The sequence below is a fragment of the Perna viridis genome, chromosome 8 (genome assembly GCF_037379345.1).
Source record: "Perna viridis isolate PV_CMFRI_1.1 ecotype Kerala chromosome 8, ASM3737934v1, whole genome shotgun sequence".
NCBI lineage: Eukaryota > Metazoa > Mollusca > Bivalvia > Mytilida > Mytilidae > Perna > Perna viridis.
In genome coordinates, this window is record NC_142452.1 from 27,205,281 (window position 1) to 27,225,517 (window position 20,237).

Below are 20,237 nucleotides of genomic sequence, written 5' to 3' on the forward strand. Positions count from 1 at the left end.
GTCAACATAAACTCGTGGATCGTTAAAGTGTATCCACGAAAACTGATTTGTTCAACATGTCATAGTTTTCCTTTCCTCTTTCCTCTAACCCGGACTTGACTTCCTATGATCAACTCGGTTAGTGATTTTGGAAAAGCAGTATACGCTTACCCTACCGATGGTTCCAGTTTTTAGTGGAGTCCAAGTTGCTCATTTACTTTTGTTACGTGTATGTATTATTTTAGTCGCGTAAGTTCTTTGTCTTGTTTGTCTGTTTTCCATGTTTGGTCTTTGTCCCTGGATTACATTCCTTTGATTTCCGCTAGAATTCTGGTTTCCTTGAATCAAATAAAGATTTCAAATAATCCTTTATGGAGCTTTAACGGTTTTATGTTATTGTACTACACGTAAATACAAAAAAAAATACACTACCTGACGTACCGTTTGACAATTATTGGCATTTTAGAATTGCTAAGTTCAAGTGATGATTAATATTTCACAGTCACCGAAATCACCCTAAAGGTTGAAATATATCATTGCATGTGTCAAGCACATTATAACTGTTTTATGTTTCTTTTTAATTTAACAAGACTTTGCCGATTTTTCTAGCTCATATACTTAAATTTACAAACTTGATCCATTGTTCATGAGAACTGTTTTTTTTTTTTATGGATTCGACAATTTTTGTTCAATACTTCACACACGAGACTTCCAATTTTGCTCAAAATCAATGGCCAAGATGTCCGTATCCACCGTAGATCGACCTTTTCTTTTCACTTCTTAAAATAGTTGTTTCTTTACGTTTCGAAATTTGAACAGAGATGGACAATGAAATGCATGAGTATTTTTGTTATAACGTACAAAATGGCACCTGTACATGTCAGTTCATACATTCAATTGTTTAGAAAATTATTAAATGCTTTAAAAATCGATTTTCCCCCTCATAATTTTCCATTTATTTTTGTCTTGTTCAGAACGGGTACATGCTCCCAGTTTTTAGTGGAGTCCGAGTTGCTCATTTACTTTTGTTACTTTGTATGTATGATTTTTAGTTACTTTATGTTCCTTGTTGTGTATGTCTGTTTTCCATGACTGGTTTTTGTCCCTGGATTGCATTTGTTTGATTACCGCTATAAACTTGGTTCCCTTGATTACTCATATATCCTATAAAGCCCAAGAAGCTAAAATTTGGGTACCGTTTATATACAATCACCTGCCTGGAAATCAAATGAAATATATGTACATTTTGTACTTTATATCTTGGTATGGGTGATCTTTATTTTCAGAGATGTGCCTGGTTCTTTCCACGACCTATATCTGATTAAAAAGTATTATTTCTCCAACAGTATTAAAGTGACCTAGATTAATTTAGTATTAACTACAATTTGAGGGACACATTTGAGAGATTTACAGTACATATCAAAAGAGCGACACATTAATATATTGAATGCCAGAAAGGGAAACAAATGATGTCAGCTACATATGATATTCTCTGTCATCAAGTATGTCCCGTGCTTATTATTCAAATTTTGATTAAACTTAGATGTATCAGGATAACATATTTTGTTTAGCATAAAAAAGTACGAAGTCATATAAATAGCACATCAAATATTTTTATGATTCACGTATCATGACCTGCAGTGTCCATTATATTTAGCTTCACGTAAATGGAAAACCCATATATGAACTTCGGTTTTGTGCACCAGACTATTCAAGTGCCGTTACGTACGGTCAGTTTACAGTTTACACGCTAGGGATATAGCTGAAATATTGCCGCTTTCGGCGTCAAACACTAAATATTCAATCATTGATTTCCAATGACCAAATAACAATCAATCCATGACCCCGTAGATTGCTAACCTTTCCTTAAGAATGTGAACAAATATCATGACGCAAAAAAAATGTAACGTTTCCCTGCGGGCAAAAATTCATTAAAGAAACACATTACCTTGAGGTTTTGACCAGACATAAAATAGCAATTAATATCAAAAGTCCTACAGCAGCCCTACTGATAATGCCTATATCGATGAGCATTTTTCTTCCTGAAACGAAACGATTTTGTTTTCCTTTTAAACGACTTCGGGAAATTTGATACGTTTTTATTAAAACAATAGTATTAATACACATCAATCTAAACAAAAGTGTATTTTTTCAGTCTTAGAGTTGAGGGATCGAATATTAATCATCTTATGTTCCGTTCATAATCGATTGATAGACAAGTTTCTAAATATGTTTTTTTTTCTCAATTGAACAAGGTCCCCATTAAAGTATACATTAAGGATTCCGCTTGAAGGTGCCAGCCTGTGAAATTATCTGCAATTTACTCACTAAAACAACAATTGTTGTCGAAAAATATATTTTAGAACTGGTACCTAGTACAATGAGCATATCGCATTTTGCATAATTGAGAAGCAAATAACATTTTTTTCTCAATTCTAAATATCAGTTTTGTATCTCAAAGTTGTACTTTTATTGATTGCAGTAAAACCTTCCCTTTGTTGTTATACTTTGTAAATTCGCTTAGAACATCACATCAAGTATAAAATGGAAATGCTGCATTCATTCTGAAACTTACTGGTGACTTCATTTTGTGAGTTATTTGCTACTGTCTGGCTTTGTTGTGATGATGCTATTTTGTTTACATTATAAGTTGATTCGGAAAATGAAATATCGGCTATTGAAGTTTTCATTTCTTAGCCTTTAGCCATGACATATTTAATTCATAAGGGCTATCTGTCAATTTAAAAGCATAAAAAGAATTTCGAGACATCTCTTTCATCTGTAAATTCTATCTGAATGTCTATAAAATTGCTCTTATATTTCGTCACAACATTTAATATTCATGCTGATACGGCTGTCATATATTTTACCAAGTTTGTGTTCCCCCTTTTTGATTGGTGATGAATTGAAAAAAAATGTATCAATTTCAGAGTCCTGGTTAGTTTTTGCAAATAATAAGACAGCATGTACAGGTCCCATTTTATTTTTGGTCAAGAACCATGTTCTATGTTTTTATTGGAATTAAAGAATATGCACAAAATATGCCCTATTTGATTTAGCAAATAATAACATAGGAACTAACATATTTATTTGTTTTGTGTAACATGTTATAACCAATTTTAAATTAACTGCATTGCTATTGTGTCTTGTCAAATTATATAACTAATACAAAAGAACATACTGATTTCCAATTTAAAACAGTAGCTTGCGTTTCCATCAGGTCTTTCTTTTTGTAGAATAATCTCTATATTTGCAATGGGCAACTCGGACTCCACTAAAAACTGTGAGCATGGACCAGGTGCAGCGGTAGGGTTAGCATCGTCTGCTTTTTTAGAAACACCCACCGAGTTGCTCATAAAAAGTCAAGTCCAGGGTAGACAAACGAGGAAAGGAAAACTATGACTCGTTGAATAAATCAGTTTTCATGATATGCTGACAGTTTACAAAAATATATTATTCAAGGAGATAGTGTTAAAATATACTTTCCAATAATCATATTTAGAATTATAAAGAAGCTTTGTTTTACTACAACCTATACGTGATTTCATAATGAATGAGAGTTGAGATTTTCTTCATTTATAACTGATTAATTTTTCCGCAATTTCATATTCACGTACATTTTCACCATGTGAAATAATATGTTTTACTGCAGTCCAACGACAGTGTTTGTATGGGATGAATTTCCAATGTTATAGAGTATGGGGCAACGGGGCATGGTGAATGGAGCAAGGCTATTCTTTAGATTGATCAATCAGAAAATTGGTTCTGCCTTTTCTGCATACATCAGTCTATTTTTCCATTACGGCGATTGTAAGTTTTAATAAATGTCTTTGGAATTATATACATTTATCACAATACATAATTTGTTGACATTTTCAATATTTAGTACAATAATGTCTTATCATTACAAATTAAAAACGTTTGTGCTTTTTGTAAAATTTGTACCTAAATGACTATTTATCACAGACACTTACATGCTATTAATATTGACATATTTAACATTTTATACAATGACAGACCATAATTGAAATTTAAAGTAAAACATATTGTTTTATAGAATTTGGGCTGAAATCACATATATGATGATAATTGTGATATGTTTAACAATGTTATTTTGGAGAATTTGAACCCAAATATATACATGTATGTATCGTAGCCACTCACAAGATTCTTACATTGACTTATTCAAATTTTAACAATAAAATCAGACCATTTTCAAATTAGGAGTGTTTGCACTCATACAACTTGCAGAAATATGACATTTAGATACATTTGAGCTCAAATATATGTGTTGCATCCACACATATCATACAAATATTGACAATATAAATTTGTAAACTATGATATCTTACCATTAAGAATGTTAAAACTATTCGTCTGCATTATATTTGAATAAATATTTCATGTTGTATACTTTCATTTGAAACACATTTATATTTGACACAACCACACTCATGATGCATCTATTGTTAATTAAGACTTACATAATTTTAAACTGATCTGAATAAACTAAATTCATATAGGTATCATCATATAGCCCAAGATCATTATATATCCCAAGGTCTCAGATTTTAAATAGTACCAACCAATTTGCTGAAGCACTTTTGGATTTGTAAAAATGCAAACATATCTACTCCACCAAAAAATCGCTAAATTTGACATTTTTTTCAATGCCAAAACCCCTAGCGTATTTTTGCTTCAGTAAAAATGACTTATTTCTATTTTATAGTCATATCACTATTGATACTTCTATGGTCCTTTCGTTTCCCTATTAAAAGTCACGTAAATTAATTCGAACTGTTTATTTGTTTTTGGGGAAGGCACAATGTGTCTACTACCTTTAAGGTGAAATATAAAGCATTTGTTCGTCAATAAATACGTCGGCTTTTGGATACAGTTCCGTTTCTAAAGTGCCATTATTGAAGGACTTTCTGCATTTCTCCAGAAATACCTAGAGCCAAAGAAAAAGTAATATCGCTCTTTGTAAGTAACGATCCATGAGTTCATTGGTGACGACCATAAAACTTCTGTAGTGATGACTTCAATCTTGCAGCAATATGACCCTGTTCCAGAAGCCTATTTGTTAGAATTCTAGCGCGATACAGAAAGGCTTCGTAGTTTCGGCAAGCTCTGGCATAATGTATGAGTTGTGATATGAACACTCCATACACAGGTGCTGAAGGGGTGTTGCCATAGAAGAAAGAAATGCTGACAATTCTGAATGAAAAGTTATTTGTCCTAAAGTTTGGTCAATATTTTTTCTTTACCATCGATTTCTTAGTGTAGGTCAAGATATGGGGCTGACTTCACAGTGTCTGTAGTATCCTTTATCTCAAGTTCTTTGGCGTAGATGCGATGTATCAAATCCCCAAAATTAGGATTGTTCAAAGATAATATGTGATTAATATGGCGGAAACTGAGAAATCCCTAACAATTTAATTACAGACAACTCAAATTTCGCTATTAACTGAAAAAGCCTACATGTATTTTTTATTGACTGCATGAGAAAACAGTTATTATTTCCTTGAAAACCTATAGTTCTTGTGTGTCATCTTTGTATTTTTGAAACGGATGACTCATTAGGAAGGTAATATGATTCATTGTTGAACAAATTTACAAAAGCTTGTTTGACGCATTACATACGTTGAAAACAAAATGCCTTTAACAGGAGAAATGGTAGAAACATATGAAATTCCAAATATTCTACTTTTAATTATAAATTCATTATTGTCACCTTAAAATTACGCACCTCGAATAAATTCAATACATCAGTAAGTAAAACAGTAGTACGTAAAATGTCTTCTTTATATCGTTAATATAATATAGAAATAACATTTTGGTTTAGGTATTTTTCCGGAGTAGGTGTGGCATTCATTTTTTTCACCCAATGGAAAAGTTCAAATATATATTCATCAGGCTCGTTTGAAGCTTAGATACAATTTAAATGCACTGTATGATACAAAACCTTGTTTGAATTACTGTACTAAGAAAACATGGCAGTAACATGTGATATAGAATAAAATCGTAAATTCTGAAAGTGCTCCATTCTCCAATTCAAAAAGTCATTGCAACCCGTAAGGGAAAATCGTAGAGCCTGAATAGATAAGAAATGTTGGATACTTGATTACCGTAATAATGAATGCTTGAATATAAGTTTTACAGTTACGGTATGTTGTCAAAAAACAATTTGAGACAGTTTTCCAAATTAGAGACGTTTTTGTCGAGCAATAACTCACGGGATCAAACTATGCAAATTTTTATTTGAAAATCGAAAATTTCAATTTTTGCAATTTTCTATTAATTCGTAGTATGAAAATCGCAACAAGTCATCAAAACAACTATAGACGTTTTAATTGCAATAGTACTAACGAGTAAATGCCGATTTAAACATTTTTATTGAAGGATAAATTCTCTAGGGGTTTTGACAATGAAAAAATGTCAATGTTATGGTGGGGTAGGTGTATAAACTTTTCATTTTACTACACAACCTGTCTCAGAAGGAGGAAGTTAGAAGAATGAAAAAAGAAAGATTTTTGCCTAAACGAGGTATAAACAATGACAAAAAAAAAAAAACTGCATTAGTTAATTTTTGCGACAAAATGGTTCAGATATGGGAGGTGTAAAGGTACCTTAAATCATATGTTGGTTGGAAAGTTGGGGTGCACAGGGATCATCTTAGCCCACTTACACCTACTAACATTTTAAACGATAATAGCAGACCACAATTCAATCTTGAATAGTTTGCCATTTTCATCGGGTTCTGTCCAGAAATAATTTCAACAGATATCTTAGACTTCATCAAAAAAGTTCTTATCGAATTACTTCCCCTTCCCACAAAAACTAAATAAAGATAAATTATTGATTGATGGATTATATCTTTCTTAAATCAACAGTGACCTGTGCATTTTGTAGTTGAACATTTTATACTCGCATGGTGCTTGTTATATAATAAAAGTATTATGTTGATAAACAAAAAGGTAAAGGTAACCTATCATAATGTATATCCTCCGTAACAATGGGGCAGTAGATGATTCATGGTCGAAACATGCTTCAGATATACAAGTATGTTGCATTAGCTTGTATAGTGATTCGAAGGTTCATAGATGTATAGCATTTTACGGAGCTTCATATTGTAAACCTAAAAGCAAGGAAAATCTGGTAAGAACCATCTACGAAAATGACCAGAAACCAAATTCGAATGTACATGTAACTTTTGTTAATCTGTTGGGTATTGCTCTGTCCGCAAACGCACAACTAAACTTCTAACTCTTTTTTTCACGACAGTTGAGGATGGATTGAAAATTAACTGCAGTAAACATGCAAATGGCATGAATCAGTCAGATGTGAATTCTAAAAAAGCAAAAGCCTTACAAGATTGTCTTTCTACTAATAGCCTCAACATTTGAAACAGTATACCAACTTTTTTTTTAAATATGTACCTTGTATTCCTCACCTGCAGTTGACAAGCATAAGTTGGTTCTGTGTAATAATGCTTACCATTATTTAAAAAAGGGGAGACTTGCGAGTATGCCTTCCTTGTAGTAAGTAGATGAAAAGAGTATTTTGCATGAGAAACTACACTAAATTAAAAAAAGAAATTAATCGCACGAACATCGTGAAAGGGCTATATGCTTAAATAAAGATACGATCATTCCAATAAACGCTTGTAAAATAAGTCTTTGATATTACGTTTGTATGTTCTCTAATAATTTGTCAATGTATGGATATAAAGATCAAGTTCAATCGTCGAGCACTCAATAATTGGGTTGTACCTGTTGCATGGAGATTTTTAACATTTCGGATAATATTTCATCATTTTCATGTATATCTTGCATCATGCACGTGCATTCTTATGATTTTCGCTAGATTTTAGTTACCTCGATTACTCGTTTTCATAAATTAAACGCAATCGGCTAAATGTTGATCTCTTTTTTGAGCAGTGTGGGATTTACATTGTTGTAATTATAATCATATTGGATTTAACGAACTTGAACTGCCACTGGCGGGCTGAACATAATTACCCTTCCATAGCACACCATAACCTTCCAGATGTTTGGATGATTTAATTTTGCAAGTAGTCTAGTTTCTTATGTATCTTGTTTTCCTTATCTTTAGTATTATGTTTGTAAAATTTATTTCATCCTTTTTGCTATACATGGTGTATGTTGGATTCTAATTTTCACGATCAATAGTTAATAGCTTGTGGTAATCCGGTCCATTATGTAGCAGTATACTGTGGCGAAAGCTATGTTTTTTTTTTTCATCATAAATATGTAATCAATTAATTTATCTTTCCATTTAGCTAATGTTAAAACTTTGTCACAAACCAAATTAAGAATAATAATCTATGTGTACATATTTTAAGTAATTGTGTACGATTGATACGCTAAAGTAAGCATATTTTAAGCATTGTGTATCATGGTTATTTGTTGTTCGTATCATTAAGATTAAGATAACATTCGTAAATATTGATTGCACTTTTGCGGTATGTTCGTCAGATTCTTCTGCAATTTTTCAACTGGATATTAGGCAATGAAAACTGTTAGAGAATTTTTCCTGATGTTGGTCGCATTTTCAAATTACTTTGTCTTCTCAGCTGAATACATACAAATAATGCTTAAAGGATCGATAAATGTAAATATGCAGACAAAAAACTCTCTCATAATACTAGTCGTTCATTGTATTAGACAACGTCTTGAAAATAAATGTCAAAATGTGAAACATTGTAAATGTATAGGTAGGAATTTGACTTATTCATTTACACATATTAGGAACCTCTGAACCAATTGTTTCATAAAATTGCACTGTAATCAACTTCCAATTTATAAATCAGACTCTCTGTCTCAACTTTTTTTTGTTGCGTGATCAATTGAATATGTAATCAATTTTTCGAAATGATATGACAATTTCCACCCATTACGTGATTCTAGTGGGGCCGATATGGAAATGTACTGTAAAAGTACCAGTACTCAAAACGATTCAACCTGGTTATTGAGGAAGATATTTACGTAGGTATATTGGTATAACGTAGCTATAAATAATCATACAAACAAATTCATTAGTATTTCTTAGAAAGAAATAACGCTGTTGTACAATAGAAACTACCTCTTTTTTATTTCTAAAACATCAATTTTAATAAATGAATTGATATAAAATATATAACATAATATTGCATAATACTAGTTATCAAGTTAAGCAATTATCCAAATCTTTAAAATATCTGAGCCTCGCTATAAAAATTCAGCTTTTCAAGTCTTCAAGAATTCGTTTTTCTGTATTTGTTGACAACTGCATGAACATCGTTTTTATGTTCTTTAGCTTTGTTTATCAACAACTGCATATTCACATCCATCATCTCCCGGTGCAATTACATGTTTAACAGAGGACGAACTGTCATCCCTGTCCTCATATGGTTTTTCGCCCTCATTATCATAGGATTCTTTTTCATCTTTGATTTTGTCATTGTTACGAGTCGCATTTGACTTAATTTGATAATTCGGTAGTTCATTCAAGTCTATTTCGCTACAGTTTGTCTCTACTTCATAAGCGACATGATGTATACCCTCTTTCTTCAATTCTTTACGACTGTTTATAATATCATGTACTCCATCATCTTCATGCAAAGCGTATAAACTGTTGTACTGAAGTCCATATTCATCGTTGTCCTCTTGTTGTTCGTTATTTGTCTTTGCTTTCCTCCTATGTAAATTAAAACATTTTTACACTATGAAATACTGTCATAAACTTTTATTTTCAACGGAACTGTATAAATAATATAGTTCAACATTCTAAAATCATTTCGAAATTCCACTGTTATTTTCGAGATATATTGAATTGAACACTAGTACTAGTACTGGTAAGATCATTGCATATGCATTAAGATTTTAATTAAAGAATTCCTTATTTACTTCAACACATGATATATTGATAGTCATTACTAATAGTAAGACCAATCAATTAAGTTATATTTTTGGTAGGCCTTGCCATAAGGATTATTTTATGTTTCTCTTTATATGTTAAGGCTTTCAACATAAAGGTCTACACAGCCAAATTTTATTTGCACTTTCAATGACAAAACTTAATAAAAGGAATTGTAGAAACTTCATTCAATCGCGACGCATTGGAGTTTTAAAAGATGTCATATAAATATTTCTAACCAATAGTTCCCTTAGCAGTCGGATCATTTCATTTTTTCAACGTTTCCTATGATAAATTATTAATCGTAAGATGTAAAGTGCAGAATGCTATCCGTCCCCCCTTTCAAGGGAATATATCGTTTTAACAATATCCTATTAACATTCTTGTATGCTTATCATTAATATCATTTCATTAACTGAAAGTTTCTTTCTTTATTATATTATGGCTTCCAATATACTATGAGGAAGGTGAAATCTTAAACGCTCCCGAAAAAAACATATGCATTCAAACACCTAAGTCCTTTCATAATTTTTGTCAGCCCTGTGATCATCATCTTTTAAAGTTGTACAAGGTGTCATGATATGCGTTTTTTTTTATATTTTCATAATGCAAACTCCTATCGTCATGGTCTAATATTTGTATGGGCCGAAATGTCCAACTTCGGTAAGGAACTGAGGGTTGTCATGGTTCGAAATGTCTTTGAGTCGAATTGTCCGGTATTGATAAGCTGATTACGAACACAACATTCGGGTGTCATGTTTTGACCATCCGTATATAGGAATGATTTCAGAGGAGACTATAATTTTTACACTTTTAAGGACGAACGACGAACAACAGACAAAAGATTAACTTTGAACGATAGGGGATTGCAGCAGCACAAACAACCAAACAAAACAAAGCAATATTCTGCTGCACCGTGTGGATGAACTTGATGCTAATATATGTTTTTCTTTTATTGTGTAAGATTATATTCATACAATGGTTTTAGTGTAATAATCTGTTGAAAGTATGCAATCTGATTAAATTGGGAAGAAAATTATCATTACCTTGATTTTATTATGAAAAAAATTATTATCAGTACAATAAGTCCAACTCCACCAAACCCACTGCCAATGACTATGTACAGATTGTGGTAGCTTTCTGCAATATTCAACATACATACGAACAATTATCATACTAACAGGGTTGACAAAATTAAAAGATAAAACAAGTTCGTTGAAGTCAATGTTGAAGAACAATATTTTAAAAGCATAATATAAGAAATTAAAAAAAAGAAAATTAGATTAAATTCATGATCAAATTATACTCATGCCAAGATTACAAGTCTAACACAAATTTTCAAAACATAAACGGGTATCATATAAATTCACATCAGCGATAATATAAAACGTATATTTTAACTTCATGAAATGGCAATAAAAATAGGTAAAAAACATATAGTTAGTTCCCCATTTTAAGGATGTGTTTAGAAATAAAAACAAATTGTATTAATCCTTCCCATGTTCTGGCATTCTATTAAATCGTTACCGTCATCTTTATTCCTAAGTTTATCGTTTGTATTTCCTTTTGGACTCCCTTGCCATAAATCAGTCTGATTACAAGTAATATTTAGCCTATTACCTCGGTCTATAAAATTAGAGAGATAATGTTCAGTATTTTGAAGACACTAAAGTGCATAGATCCAGTAAAATAATGCAAGTTATAAATATTGTTTACATATGGTTGATTCAGATCAATTTAAATTAATTATAAGCATCACTTGTATCATTTGCATAACTAACAATTGCATTGATTATTGTAAAAACCTAAGAACCTTCGTTAAGCTTTTGTATACGCTATTCACTAAATTGATTATTTCATTGTTATTTATATGCTATTTTGTACTTACCTATTGAAATGCTGAAACAGTACCTTGATTCTGCAGCAAGGGTTTCTTTGATAAATGTAATATCAAGATTTTGTGACACATTAATGGGCATCGAACCGTTTATAGCACAGCTCTGTGTTATACTTTGAAACGCATGCTGATAAAAAATTACTTTGCTATTACAATTACTACTTTTCAATGGAGGCCAAAATTGGTATCCTTGAAAATGGATGTAATTGGCGGTGTCGAATACTGCTTTCGCTGTGCACGTACAGCTTTTGACTGATTCGTTGGTGCTAAGATTTCCGTCTATCACAAAAATACTCTTTTGAGAGACTGTTGAACCAGAGCAAAATCTGATCACTGAAAAACAACATGATCTGAGTTACTCTCCTTTGTCAAGCTTTTAAAATATGTATAAACATTGTACAAATACGAATTCATATTCAAAATTGGTTTAAAGGGATAATGCTTTTTGCGGATATTGATATGCTTTTGATAAAACATAAGAAATATGAAAGCAATATGGAATGAGTTTTGTTTGTGCGCTCTAAGTACATTTTTGTCACATTAACATGAATTAATTATCTGCAACACAACGGCATTTCAATATTGTCGAATGTAAACTAAATAAGCAATATGTTATCGCGTCTAAACGCAGTATTTTCCGAAGAGACCGTGAATTAAACAAGTGTTACCTGAAATTATTTTTTTTCTTTTCAAAATAAGTTAAAGTCAGAGGTCAATTCGCGTATGACGTGGACTTTTGTTTTTTCGATGATTTGAATATTTGTATTGTAATGGATATCAAATTAAAACGGCACTTACAAGGGAGGTTCCTGTTATTTGCTTCATCTGCACAATCGCTTCCGACCGATGAGGATGTTACTAAATCAATAACTATAAAAAGAAAGTACAAACTTCAGACTTACTTATTTGTATACGACAATTCAAATCATCAAGTGAAATATGATTTATTTTTTTCAGAGGATTCAAAATTGCTACTTAGCGTTTTATTTTCTGTTGCCGTCAGAGATTGATTCAAATGTAGTATCACTTCTATTATAATTGCAAGAGAATAAGAGTATCGATGAAAACTAAAATAACAGGTGCAATTAAAGAAATGCACAAAAAAGACGATCAACTGAATAACATGTAGGGCAAAATTAAAATATCTATAGGTCTTATTATGCATAAAAAAATCAAAGAAAACAAAACGCCCCATCATTGTGTGTTATTAAATGATTCTAATAATAATATTGTGTTGAAGGTTTCCAGAAGATCTTTCATTTTTTCAGGATCTAGATTGAATAAATACCACTACGGTAGTAACAAGTATTGAGGTAGAGCTGGATACCTTCTTTTACAGCTGTGTATATAGAAGTTAGAAGTTTTGTAAGTGGTTTGGAGGTACATTTTGTAGATCCAGCTATTTAGCGTTAAGTGTATGGATTCTTGTCGAGTTTAGGAATCAAGTACATAGACGGTAAATCACAATCGTCTCATCGGTAGATAAATCAAAATAGGACAGCACAAGTTTGTGGTTTTCCACTATTTCTTTTCGGAGAGTGTTGTAGCAGTATAGGTCTGGCTACAAAGGCAATAAATCGATTGTACAATAAGTGTAAATTGAGTACTACTTACAGTTACAATATTAGATATAAGGAGCTTACAGATATAGAGTTTCTACTATTCTTAGAAATTAAACATACCTACGTTGTTGGTAACACAAAGTATCAGCATTCGCATTTGTATTATTAATTTTCCGTATTTATGACCCATAACAACTACAAAATAATAAAATAGTCTATAAACCAATCCATTGTATAAAATCACGTTGAGATTAATTTCGTTATATGGCTTCTAAGATAGAAGTGCAATATGAATGAGTCTGTCTTTACATGTATATACTGAAAAGTAATGTTTTGGTGATACCCAATTATAAAGAATAGCAAGTTTCCCTTTGTACCCCAGGTCCATACTCCCTGTTTTGGTGGAGTGCAGGTTGCTCGTTTTGTTTATTTGTACGTTTTATTTTCAATATTTCATGTGCTGTGTTTTTTTCCATGTCTAGTGTTGTATTAGTCCTTGGAATATGTAATTTTCTCTCCCATGATTGCTCTTTGTGAATATAGGTTTTTGTTTCCTTTTTTTCGTTTTGATTTTATGTTTCTTTTTTAAACCTTATTGACAATCTGTTTCTAAAGCTGAACAATATTAAAAACTGGACTATTTTATTTGATAAATAACGTTCATACTCGTATATTTTAGGCTTAATTGTAGTAAAGAGTGAAGATCAGAGGCGGATGCAGAGATTTTGGAGAAAGAGGACCAGAGATAATCCAGTAAAGAGGGGATTCATGACTATCATTTTCCAAATTTTGTTATAAAATTGCATGAAATCACCAAAACCTGTTACAGAAAGGTTATCCATACTCCCGAACTCCCACACCTGACAGTAAAACTGATAGGACATGTTTATATTTATTAAAATTCAATAATACTAGTTCTATAAATGCTGCAAATGTCGGCATATTTTGATAAATAAGTTATGATATCTGATAAAATAAATCGGGTGCGTATATTCATACATGTTTGTTTAAAATATACATCAATATTTTATCCATGCACGAATGAGCATTATTTCGAAATATCGGAAAACCGGTTTTATGCATAGTAATAAATATTTATATACATGTTGTACATATTTATCATAATGCCTAAATAGTTGTCAAATAAAATATATTTTGTTATATTGTAAAATTATAACGATTATATTTATTTGACTTTGTCATATCGACCAAAATGTTAATATGCAGCGTTCTCAGATTAGCTGGGATTTGCATAATACGCTAATATTAAGTTTGTTTGCCATTTTCCCTGATATTACCTACAAACAATATGTCAATTTCGTAGGTACTGACAGGAAAACAGCTGGATATATTCCTCACCTTTTCGTTATCAGTAGTATCCTTTTTTTCATGTCATTGGTGTTAAACTACACAAAAAATTACACATTTACCATCAGGAAGTTAAACACACAACATCACAATGTACTATGGTTACGCACTATTAGGTTTTTTGCAAGTTTTATTACCGTGCACTTGAAAGTAGTTTATGACTTCTGAGTATTTTACATATAAAATATATTGGTGTTTAACGAAATTTTCCTCTTTCGTTTAATTTTAGTTTTGAATCAGTTGTAACTGTAAATAATAAATATAATTCATATTGTGTTACAAGAATTCGGTCAATGTAAGATTTTTACCGTATTTAACCCCAAGTAACTCACATTGTTAAAGTAAGTAAAACGCGCACGTTTTCCCTTCCAGGGCACCTGAATGTTACTCCCGTTCTTTTGTAAGATTTTATATACATGTGTATATTGCTAATGCTTACCCATTTCTAATTTGATTTTTGTATTGAGTGTAACTGCTTGTTTCCTTAACCTGTATTTGTAAAACTTGGCCCTGCATTTGTTCCTTGCTTTTTTTTCTTTTTTTTTGTGTGTGTGTATGTTTATGCATTAAACTGGTGTAACATGGTTTCTGATAGTGCATCATGAATGATAAGATTTGTTATGTTTCATCTTATTTTTTAGGTTTTATTCTTTTAATATCTCTATCAACTGTATTAATTGTGAAAAAAATAAACATTTCTTTCTCTAAAATAATTCAAATTAATCTGAAATAACATAACAAAAATGGACAGTGTATTTTTTAGCACATCTTTGTTTAAATGTTTAAATAACTATTAATAACAGGTAACATACATGTAAGTAAGAGTAGAACAGGTTACTTTTCACCTGTCATTGTTAAAACAACATTTCCTCATAACCATAGATCATAAAAAGTGGTTTGAATTGATGAGTTTAAAAATCATTTCATTTATCAGACAAAAACTTCTAAATACAAAAAATGGACAGCTTGCTAAGGATATTGCTTTAGGGCTTCTTCCATTTATGATTTTAGCTACCTGCTGATTTATAATTATGTATGGACCCCCATGTCAAAATCTCTGGATCAATACCTGAATGTTGATTTATCTATGAGCAATTGATACTACATTATTAAGTTTGTTTGTTTGTTTGTTTGTTTGTTGGGGTTTAACGTCCGAGCAGCAATATTTCAGCTATATTCAGACGATGAACATGAAATGATGATGAAATGAAAAAGGGATGGGACACAAGGACAATGGGGTCGACAAATTTTGATTGCCACTGGAAATAGGGAGAGGTGGGTAGGGTCGGGCAATTAAGCCTCCTGTGGCGGAGCCCTATGGTTCCTACTCCAAGAGAATACCACAGTAGGGTTCTTTAACGTGCGAGGAACGTGGCATCTTTCCCAACACGGTGCACCACTATGGTTTGCGGTCAGGTTTTCCGTATTATAGCCTGACAACCCCAGCATGTAACACACCAGGGGTACCCCATTCAACCACCTGGGGCACACATCCCAGTTGCTCTGTGGGCAAAGCGCCCTAGCCCCCGGCTAGGGTTCTGAGCACTATTTAGTCGCCTTTTACAAGCTAAGGGCTGCTGCAGGACTATTCTTTTAACACCCGGACTTGCACGGGACCACAATGTTAAGAACACAAATTAAGAAGAAAACAAATTAGATACATGTATTACTATACTACAAAAATCATAATTTTATGTATGAAATCTTTAATTGATACTGTACTGCATATGCCAGTAACGATTGTTAGAGTACATGAACATGTATTTTTGTAGTTTTCAGTGTAAATTTCTTGTTCACAGACATACAAATGTAAACTGCAAATTTTGTTAAGAAATATGACTACACTGTTCTACACTAGCAATAAAACCAATCAGTTTTGAAAATTTAAAAAAAAAAACTGTGTACATACAAAGTATAGGAATAAATAATGTATACCTTCGACACTTACCTAGTATATTGTACATGTAAGAAAGTCCATGAAAATCGATTCTTATAAAAGGTCTACCTTTGGTAGCCTTGATATTTTCAATGCATTTTTATGTCCACAGAATTCTAACATAATCGTGTCTTTCTTGTGTCATGAAAATCTTGTTTCTTACTTTATGATCTGCATTCTAAATAAACGTATCTGGTATATATTGACAATGTACTAAAAACGAACCATATTAATAATCAGTTATGACTTACATGGATATAATACACATGTACATTGTATTACTATTTCTTTAAATTCCGTACTGAATAGTATTCATGCCAAAATCTGTATCACATGCAGTATCAACAGGAGACTCCTATATCAACTCAAGGGCCACTGGCCCGCGGGGTGATATAGGTCGAGGGATGATACTGCATATCAAACAGATTTTTGCGTGTCATGTTCATTCCTTCTTACATTTTATCTATACAAAGTGTACTTCAATTGTGTTCTGTGCAAGGTATGATATATGATATGCAATATATGTCTATTTGTTTGAAATAGGGTACGCTCTATAGGTCTATGGGTGTGATATATAGTATGCGACATAAATCTAAGAGTATGATATAACGTATGCAATATATGTCTGTGGGTACTTGAAATGGGTTTAGGAGTGTGATAAAGGGTATGCCATATAGGTCGATGCGTGTGATTTAGAGAGTGCGATATAGGTCTAGGCATGTGATATAAGATATGCAATATATGTCTGTGGGTATGATATATATAGGGTACTTGAAATGGGTTTAGGGGTGTGATATAAACGGTATGCAATACTGGTCTAGGGGTGTGCCATATAAGTCTAGGGGTGTGATATAAGATATGCAATATGTGTCTGTGGGTATGATATATATAGGGTACTTGAAATGGGTTTAGGGGTGTGATTTATACGGTATGCGATATTGGTCTAGGGGTGTGCGATGTAAGTATAGGGGTGTGGTATGCAGAAGGCAATAACGGTCTAGGGGTGTGATATAAAATGCAATATAGCTCACGGGATGTGATATAGAATGCAATATAGGTCTAGGGGTGATATACGGTATGCAATATAGGTCTAGGGGTGTGATATTCAGTATGAGATGTGTCTAGGAGTGATATACGGTATGTGATACAGATCTAGGGTGTAATATAGGGTATGCGATATAGGTCTATGGGCGTGATATAGGGTATGCGATAAAGGTCTATGGTCGTTGTGGAAGTTTGGATTTAAGGAACATGCACATGTACAAGTGTATGTGTAATGAGTTGGCTCATGTGCCCACTCGCGTCCCAAGGACATTACATTATTTCACTGGATATCCCTTCTTTTTGATAGTTCAAGATTACCTACTGAATATGATGAATATGTCACATGACCTTTCATTCTTACCGTTGAACCAGACAATGTTTATGTCTCTGCTTTGAAATCATAATAATTTAACAATTCTGTTTATTTTCTATTTTCAATCCTTTTTTTTGTTTTTGCTGCATGAACGTGCATGTGTGTTTTCCATTTTATATTAATTATGTACATGTACATGTAGTAATTAACATATATGTACAGTGCTTGCATTTTATGTACAGAAGTTAAATTCCTGGAATCAAATTAATCACACATGACATTTTCCAATAAAATGGAGGGGTACCAACTCCATGCACCCTCCCCTGGTTCCGCTACTGTAATCTACACTTACTATACAAAAACTGTACATTGCTGCTCCGAAAATCCGCCATTAGAAGCTCCCGACATCTTCATTAAAAGGGCCGGATTGAGAGAAATAAATTGGCAAATTTCGAATGAACTTTCCTTCCTGCGAATGCTCGGGTCAATTTGACCAAATAATCCATCTCTGCATCAAAACTTTAATAGTTAATATCATATAATCATTGAAATCTTGCAGTTCTACACATATCATATAACCTTAATATCGTTACACACCCATGTCGTACGTAAAGTAAACATCACATATTTGACATGGAGTATGATCGGCGGCGGAGCGATGTCTTAATGCAAACTTTGCAAGGAGAATAACCCGCGGAGTGTTATTTTTGTAGTTATATGTTGAAATGTCTACCCTGGTTACTTGATTTGGGTGCCAACGATCCCTAAGTCAAGTTCAGTCTATAAATAGACTTCCTTGACAAAAATCAAAACAGAATGGAACGAAACTAAATGAAATAAAAGAAATTTGTTAAGACGTTCCGCAGTTAATAAGAACCATAATGTTTACCTACATGTATGTATGACATTTCGACCTAAAGACATTTCCGATTATGACACCCTTACGATATTTCGGCCCATAGATATTTTAGACTATGGCAATTAGGATACAATATAACACATTATGGCAATAAAAGCGTATATCATTACGAAATTTACCATATTGGAAGGTTGTTATAAGTATAAGAAACCAAATCAAAACTGACAAATATTGTCTAAGGTACACATATTTTCAATTAATGTTTTGTCGGGAGCGTTAAAAGGCTTCACTTCCTCATATTCGCATGATGCTAGTGTACACCTATCTCCTTATTCATCTGTAATACTTTTGATTTACTCAGGTAAAACATGGACTACGACTAATCCGCAGCTCCTCTATAAAAACTGAATTAAAATGCTGAATGCAAACACGGACTTTGTCATGCCCCGTACCGAACCAGTGCATGTTTTCTTTTTGTAGTTGAATGTTATGTTATGTTATAGTACAGGTACGGATACGGGTAACACATTTTGCTGTGTTCCTGTATTCAACTGGTACGAAAATAAAAATAGATATTCGACTGGAAACCAATGCATGATCTAAAAAGCACATCAATCTTGATCGGTGTGCAATGATAATGTAATCTTCTCGATGTACTAAAAAATATTGAAACAGTATATTTGACTGCTACTTGCAAAATCACAATCTAATAGGCCACTCGTTGAAGGTTGTCTAAAATGACTTTTATTACGTAAAATGATTGTTCTATAGATTCACAACACTGGCAACAACAGTAAGCTTGCAACGGAGCCCAATGGTTCCTGCTCCGATGGAATATCTCAGAAGGGTTCTTTAACATGCGAGGAACGTTTCGAACACGTTCCACCACTATGGTTTGCGGTCAGGTTTAAATTCCGTATAATGACCTGATCATGACAACCCTAGCATATTATATGCCAGGGGTACACCATTTCACCACCTGGGGCACAGAACCGAGTTACCTAGTTGCTCTGTGGTACAAGCGCTCTAGCCCCCGGTCGGGGTTCTGAGCACTAGCACTGTATATTCGCCTTTTACAACAATTAAGAATAGGGCTGCTAGGGCCTATTCTATTAAGCGGGAGTCAAATGAAATGGAAAATAATCGAGGGACAAAGACTAAACATGGTAAACATGCCTGGGTCATGGCTAGTAGGCAATATTTTACCAATTTTTGAAAAAAAAATAAAGGAAATAAAATGGACGCCATGATATAAAGACCCATTACACAGTTACATTGTGTATGCAGAGTCTGGGACATATCCGATAGTAATTAATATGATTAATATGGTGAATGGTCAATTACTGAACTTGCATCAGATA

At 32.6% G+C, this 20,237-nt stretch overlaps 1 protein-coding gene and 1 long non-coding RNA gene across 5 annotated transcripts in view; one reads left to right on the forward strand and one right to left on the reverse strand.

The window, feature by feature from the left end:
- The window catches only part of LOC148610045 (uncharacterized), a 22,396-nt gene extending 8,232 nt beyond the window's left edge, over positions 1-14,164 (forward strand). The window contains exon 3 of the long non-coding RNA XR_015914696.1: positions 14,036-14,164. This is a non-coding gene — a long non-coding RNA (uncharacterized LOC148610045). The remainder of the gene's footprint in view (positions 1-14,035) is intronic.
- LOC148610046 (uncharacterized) lies at positions 9,073-18,612 on the reverse strand. 4 transcript variants are annotated; one of them, XM_088541986.1, is made up of 7 exons: positions 18,370-18,612; positions 13,477-13,551; positions 12,593-12,664; positions 11,786-12,127; positions 11,425-11,523; positions 10,944-11,037; positions 9,073-9,678 (listed from the first exon to the last, which is right to left on the reverse strand). In XM_088541986.1, exons 1-7 carry the CDS (start codon positions 18,407-18,409, stop codon positions 9,294-9,296), a joined length of 1,107 nt encoding a protein of 368 aa, XP_088398112.1. In that variant the 5' UTR covers positions 18,410-18,612; the 3' UTR covers positions 9,073-9,293. The 4 variants fall into 4 exon arrangements, with proteins under 4 accessions (XP_088398112.1, XP_088398113.1, XP_088398115.1 ...); XM_088541987.1 differs by lacking the exon at positions 18,370-18,612 and adding an exon at positions 14,716-14,865; XM_088541989.1 differs by lacking the exon at positions 18,370-18,612 and adding an exon at positions 14,659-14,826.
- Between the last annotated feature and the right edge of the window lie 1,625 nt (positions 18,613-20,237).